The sequence below is a fragment of the Aulostomus chinensis genome, chromosome 8 (genome assembly GCF_037954235.1).
Source record: "Aulostomus chinensis isolate RoL2024-O1b breed Wild chromosome 8, RoL_Achi_v1.0, whole genome shotgun sequence".
NCBI lineage: Eukaryota > Metazoa > Chordata > Actinopteri > Syngnathiformes > Aulostomidae > Aulostomus > Aulostomus chinensis.
This window is the reverse complement of record NC_141327.1, coordinates 27,279,050-27,285,599: the sequence shown is the minus strand read 5'-3', so window position 1 is coordinate 27,285,599 and position 6,550 is coordinate 27,279,050. Positions and strand designations below refer to the sequence as shown.

The 6,550-nt window shown below is 48.6% G+C and overlaps 1 protein-coding gene across 3 annotated transcripts; it reads right to left on the bottom strand.

Moving 5' to 3' along the window:
• Nucleotides 1-91: 91 nt before the first annotated feature.
• On the bottom strand, nt 92-5,780 carry ubn1 (ubinuclein 1). 3 transcript variants are annotated; one of them, XM_086212074.1, is made up of 14 exons: nt 5,431-5,778; nt 4,910-5,014; nt 4,667-4,765; nt 4,326-4,466; nt 4,076-4,164; nt 3,409-3,994; nt 3,223-3,293; nt 2,882-3,011; nt 2,675-2,799; nt 2,328-2,438; nt 2,064-2,204; nt 1,574-1,624; nt 904-1,482; nt 92-346 (listed from the first exon to the last, which is right to left on the bottom strand). In XM_086212074.1, the coding sequence occupies exons 1-13, from the start codon at nt 5,641-5,643 to the stop codon at nt 930-932; spliced, it is 2,415 nt and encodes an 804-aa protein (XP_086068200.1). In that variant the 5' UTR covers nt 5,644-5,778; the 3' UTR covers nt 92-346; nt 904-929. The 3 variants fall into 3 exon arrangements, with proteins under 3 accessions (XP_086068200.1, XP_086068201.1, XP_086068202.1); XM_086212075.1 differs by having other exon boundaries at nt 4,076-4,161; XM_086212076.1 differs by lacking the exons at nt 92-346; nt 904-1,482 and adding an exon at nt 1,893-1,962 and having other exon boundaries at nt 5,431-5,780.
• Nucleotides 5,781-6,550: the final 770 nt, after the last annotated feature.

The following is a 6,550-nucleotide window of genomic DNA, read 5'->3' as shown; positions in this document are numbered from 1 at the left end:
ATGTGTGGTGCATTCATGCTAATCTAATGGTCAGTTCCTGCAGTCCTGCGCCACGCACCAAGACAAAGAGGCTAACAAATCGCTACATAACATGTAATCTTTATTATTTATTCTTTTAGTCATTTAATTTCTGGTCAGTCTGTCAACACGCGAGTTGGAGGCTCACTAGAGCGAGCGATCGAGCAGAAGAGACAGCTTGAGGACTTCAGGTTGACTTCTCTTCCTGATAAAAGTTCTTGTTTGATTTGCTCACGAGACAAAAATGATCTCTAATTCGATAAATTAGCTGGTTGTGTTGACGTGCTGCGACCGTCTGTCCAGTCCATCTTCACGGAAGGGATCCCATCTAGAAAGAGGACGACAAAACAACAATTCCCCCTCAGTTACTGATTGACAGTTGTCAAAAAGGCGGGTCACATCTACAGACGCCCGTCCAGCTGAGCTCTGAATTCCCAGTTGGAAATTCCAACTGGAACCGTGAAGACATGTCACTACCATGTTTGTGTGAAACGAAACCCAGCTCGTTATCAACTGCTGCTGGTGCCTGAGGAATGCAAAGGGGCTCTTCATGCTCGTAACACCACTGCGATCTGTTCCAGCGCGACTGATGCTAACAAGCAGCTTGTAAATGAGTCACCTTTTATTTGCCGCATCACTGCAACTTAAAATGAGCTACTTTTAATAGTTGTGTTACCAACGCTGGATATAAAACATTGCATATTTAGAAAGTAAGTGATGTCATGTGCCCCGCCTCTCACTCAGTGACCACTGGGATAGGCTCCACCCTCCCATAGCCCTTAATAGGATAAGTGGTTGAGATGTAGTGTCATCCATTGTTTTTTTTTAAGCTTAATATACTGTTTTCCTATAGATATAGATATATATATAAAAAAAAATGCTTACATTGTGCGTATCTGTAATGGGAGTGGTCAGTACATGATGATGTCATCGTCAATAAGCTGCACCTGGCCAGCGTGCGGGTGCCTGGTTACGGCCAGGGGTAAGGTGACCTGACACGCCCCACTCCCAGGGAAGTTGACAGGGCTGGACTGAGGAGGTGGTGGAGGGAAAGGAGGACTCCTGGTGTCTGCGCTGAAGCTCCAGTGCTTCACTGAACGTTTGTATTTCGCCACAGCTGCTGTCAGGAGCTCCTGAGGGACGGAGGGAGGCTGCGCTCGAGCCAGACAGGAGGGAGCAGAAGTGCTGCCGACCCGGGGCTCAACAGTCTCCACAGGCGTAGAAGATCCAGCGTCCAATGCCTCCCCTTCTCCTGGTTTACCATCTCTCTTTAACGCAGCCATTTGTTTCTTTGCGGTACCAAGCGGAACTCCATTCATTACATTTGAGCCTTTGGCGACGACGCCCTCCGTTTCTTGGGGGAGTTCTCCTGTCATTGGTGCCTGGAGGAAGCTGCAGCCATCAGACATGGAAGGAGCAACACTGACAGAAGAGCGGTTCTTCTCAGCCTTGGACTTCTTCACTCTGAGTGAGATCAGTCAGTTATAAGCTGCAGGTCAGAGTGTCGTTAGTCACTCCTCCCTCATTTGATATTAATCCACCATCCTGTACTCACAGTAATGATTTGAAGAGTCCTAACATTTTCCTACTCTCCCTTATCAGCACCCTGAAAAACACGTTGAGAAAATACATTAATAATAAACTACACTTCTGCCCCCCTCCCCCCAAGAGAATTTTGCCTTTCAAACATGCATTTTTAGACGATTCGCGGCCTCCTTTTTTAAATTTCTTGTGACTCATGAAGAAACCGCATATTCGGACTGAAGCTACTGGCATCTGAGAGCTAACAGCAACATTCTCTTTGGTTTTAGGTCCCATCGAAGTGTTCATGGATTACTGAGCATGCATCTGGGGAAAGAACATGAGGGTTATACCAGACGATCTGTTAGCTGCAAGTCTCCATAACCTTCAAACTAAATGTGATTGGGCGGCCTTTTCTTCATTCTGGAGTCAGAAAGAAGCCATGCAATGGTGATAAGACATCTCATTTGCGAGTGCTTGAAAGGCAAGATATATATTTTGGGTCAAGTATCTCTTTAATTTACCTTGTTTGCATCCACCCTTTTGGCCAGAGTGCTTTGATATCATTGTCTAGCAACATCTTGAGGTAATCTTCCATCTCCTGACTGCCTTTTTCCTTTTTATAGCCATCAATTTTTGCTTGTAACACGTGGCACAAGCACTCCCTGTGTGAAAGAGTTTCAATTAAGAGGATGAATATCCAACCAGGTTTGTCCAGGTTCCACAAAAGCTCGCCTCTCTTTAAGACAGGAGCACGTAAGGATGCAAGGATCTTCGCTGTGTCACACCTGAGCTCCTCGTTCCATTTGAACAGCTTCCTCGGACCCCTTTTCCCCACCACATTGTGGTCGGGGCCGACATTCACTCTCTGTGTGTCGTCTTTTCCCTCTTCGGATGCCCTGACAGGAACAGGTCAAGACGGGAAACGGGGGAAAACTTTCCTGTTAAACGTAGTCAATCCCAAATAATCTAATATTTTCAGACGCGACCTGTGCAGAGAATATCAAACCTCTTTGTACATACCACATAATCTCATTTCTCACAAATGGTATTGTATTAACACGACAAGATATTTACACACACACACACACACACACACACACACACACACACACACACACACACACACGCTTACTTTGAAGACTTCATTTGCTCATATGCGCAACAGTTGTCCCGGAAACGTGTGATCTGCTCTGGCATGGCTCGGCTAATGGCCTCCTTAAGTTTCTGCATGGGATCCTCCTCATTCGGAGGGTCCTCCTGGTCAGATGTAGCAAACACCACCGCACTCGGGTTCAACAAGCACATTTCATCTGAATCTCACACACTAGCAAACACTCACTGCCTGTGCCAGCAAGAGTTTCTTGACCCGTTTGAGGAGTGTGTCTCTGCTGCAGGGCAGGAAAGACGACAGGTGCGTGTAGACTTTGGAGCGCAACTGGCCGCCCTGCTCCCGACACTGGAACTCAATGCTGCATTGAAAAAAAAAGAAAAAAAAAGTGTCAAAATGTCACTGATGACACTCACTGCACTGCAAGGTGAAGATTATCCAAGCTTTGTTCCTAATAGCATGAAACACCAATGTAAAATATGGCCAGGATCCAGGACCTTCAAGGCCAAACCCTGTAACTACAGTGGTCGAAGTCGCTGTTGTATCCTACAGTTAATCGGGGTGTTACTCACTCCAGCAAGGCTGAGTTGATTTCTGGGGTGAAAAACTTGAGTTTGGACTCCCCCTCTGAGGTCTTGGCAACCTGCAAAAGACAAGCATCCTATCGGTGCATCAGCGTGAATACCTGCAATCCCCAGGCGCTGAAAGAGCGCACACAGCGACCTCGCCACCCTAGAAAGGTGAAAATCAGATCTCACCAGCATGAGGTTTTTAACACTGTCCTCCAGTTCTGGTGGAAGACCCTCAGGCAGGGGGACACACTGAGGTGAGGCGGGCTTGGCCTCAGACAGGTTTTGCTCTGGAGGCGGTCTGGGCAGGTGATGACTCTTTCTACTTGGGGGATGTGCTTTGACGTTGGAGGGAGCGCTGGGCCGGCTCTGACCGTCGGCTGTGCGCTGGTGAAGCGGCAGGTCAGCGGCATTTGGAGGAACCGATTTCGGTGACATCGTCACTTCACTGGCATCTAACAGAGACTCCAAATCGATGTCAAAATCCACTGTGCAGGCCGCTTGGATTAGTGCGTGGTCATTGGTCGATCCAATTAAACTGAGCAGAGGGTCGGCCAATCCCGAGCCCCCGCCGCCGCCTGCATCGGCAGGGCCCAGGGGGATCGTGGGAGTACCCGTCATGGTGGCTGGCCTCTGATTTGCTTTCTCCATCATCTGCCGCTCACGCTCCTTTTCTCGCCGGAACTTTCTCAGCATGCTGGTGACACTCAGGGTGCCAGCAACATTTTTTCTCTTCTTCTTTTTCATCTCGCCTGCTGCAGTTTCAGTTGTTATGCTGGATAATAAACATTAGGATTTAAAAAAAAAAAAATCAACTACATAGTGTACAGCACATCTGACGCATGAAAACTCTCACCTCGCCTTGAAATCCTCAGCGCTCTTCACCTCCTGACCTTCTCTGCTCCGTTTCCTCTTCGGCTTGTCAGGCCCTCTGAGTTCACCCTTGTAAACATCAAGCGTTTGAGGGGGTTAACTCCTCGTGTTCAGAACCATGTTAGTTTGTTTCCCTTCCACAACACAAGGGTTCAAGAAGTCTTGCCAATCAAGCAGCACTGGAGTTTTACAAATTAATATTTACACACAAATGCGTTTTCTAACGTTCTTACTCTCGGAGACTTCATCGTTTTCTCCTCCGATGTGAAGTCGTCGTTCTCCGTGTCTGAAGCCCCTCGGAACTGCAGCACGCCCGAGTTGATGTAGAATCCGCCATATTTGGTTGAGATGGAGGACGGCACAAACTCATCATACTGAAAAACACCGGGGGGGGGGGGGGGGGGGGTATCTCAAAGATAAACACTTCAACTAAACTCTTGCTCTTCATTCAGACGTGATGTCATTTCATTATCTGGAAATGATAGTTGTTGTTTTTAAAAGGTATTTATCATTAGAAATTGAGAGTTTGTCCATTGTAAATATTATTCAAGGTAAATCCATGTGTGTTACAAACAGCCTCTGAATTGTCGATGAAGGAATCCTCCTCATCGTAGCCGTATCCGATGTCTATCAAGTCCTGAACACGATCCCTCTTTTTCATCCGTTTGTTTCCCTGCAAGAAGGATAAAGTCATGACTTACTTCTGTGGCACTTATCGGCTCAGGAGGAGAAGTTCCACGGTGCCCCCCCCCCCCCCCCCCGGCCTGTCTCAGACACAGGGGGGGACACCGTGGTCATCATCGACAGAGGTACTTACGTATTTTTCCTCCAGCTTCCTCGCCACGTCAGCCACCCCGTCACTCTCTCGCTTCGCTGCTTCTAATGGACTCAGTGGGGCTTCATCTCGCATCACGTGGATGATCTGGAGGGTGTAAACACAGACAGCTTGGATGCAAGTAGCACAGGTGGGGCCCTCAGGGAAGGGGGCCTTGGGGGAAGGGGACCCTCTGTGCTCTGTGACAACACAAAAGCCTTTAAATATCACATTCATGATCAATCAATAATTAGGTCTCTATCCTAGGACGGTATGGAGGATGGACGGTAATTAATTTTTCTAATTGCTCCAAACTCGTCCGTCAGCCCCTTGTTGGACAAAATCACAAATTTAAAGTTTTGTATCCTGTCCGTTACATCCGGGTATTTATTAATGCAACCTATCAATCACATGATGTTGTTTTCAGGCGAACTAAAACGGGTCAAACTCTAACGGAAGAGTCGGTCGGTGTTCCGGGGTCAACGCCGGAGTCTTCACGGCCGTGGCTCGGCGTTGGAGCCCACCTGGTCGTTGATCAGCTGGCTGTAGCTGAACTCTGGAAAGTTCCGCTCGTCCGGCTCGACCAGGGTCAGGACCAGTCGGACTGTGTCAGCTGCTGGGTCTGAGCAGCTTCGGCCAGTCGATGGAGACTTGCGGACCACCGAAGCGGGTTTGTCAGAAGGTGAGGGGCCATCGCAGGTCAAAGTGGTCAGCGGAACTCGGCGGGATTCAGCCATCACGTCTGACAACGCCGGACGACCGTCGGGGCCTCAGGCCAGCGACACGTGAAGGGTTTAATGAGGTGGAAGTAGACGCAGGTGCGCGCGTGCGGCTCCCCAGCTGTGCGTAATCCAGCTGCAGCCCGGAGGACGGGGTTCTGACCAGATCTCCGTCTTATTGAGAAGAAGATACACTTTTTTCTCTCCCCCCCCCCCCCCCTCTTCTTTCAGTAACCCTGCACCGTAGTCCACTTCGACGTCTGAGGCGGAGGGCACATGACCTGCTGTGGTGACTCTGGACACGGGTGCACCTGCATCGCGTCGTACTCACCACACGGGGGCGGTGGAGACACGTTCCATGAAGATTATTGGCATTTTTTTTAGGAGGCTTAGCTCACAAGCAGCAGTTGTTTTTTTAATCACCGATCATCATTTCCCTCAGCGTTAGAAGCGTGTTCATGCTAAAGAGCTGCAGCTGCCACTCGTCCTCTTTCCTGTCCTCGTATTTGGTTTGAAAATGCACCAGGAGCTGTCACAACCGGTCATTTTAAAAGATGAAAATTCCGTCTAGAAATAAACAAATAGGCTTTAATCGAGGTATAATTGGGGAGCAGCTGTCTGTGTCATCATGTGGTCATGTGACCAGGGCCGACAGGAGGATATTGGCCGGGTTTTTGTTTACTTTAGAGGGTCAAAAAGACGCTCAAATGTCGAAAGTGGCGTGTAAAAGCCGAGTTCCTCCATGCAGCCTGGTGCACTCGGCCTGCAGCGAATTGACTTTGACAATTACAATAACGGGATAATTGCAATCTGTCACCATACATTCTGCGTTAGCATATCACAAAATAACCAATTCCAAGCGTGATTCACTCCACACATGTCCCTGATCTGCATAACACACACAGCACCCCGCTTTGTAATTATA

Excerpts from the sequence above, each read along its gene's own strand:
- ubn1 (XM_086212074.1), bottom strand. The coding sequence starts at position 5,643 with ATGGCTGAATCCCGCCGAGTTCCGCTGACCACTTTGACCTGCGATGGC. Across the intron at positions 5,015-5,430 it reads GCCAGCTGATCAACGACCAG|ATCATCCACGTGATGCGAGA; the intron begins GTGGGCTCCAAC and ends TACACCCTCCAG. Across the intron at positions 3,294-3,408 it reads GTGTTAAAAACCTCATGCTG|GTTGCCAAGACCTCAGAGGG; the intron begins GTGAGATCTGAT and ends TGTCTTTTGCAG.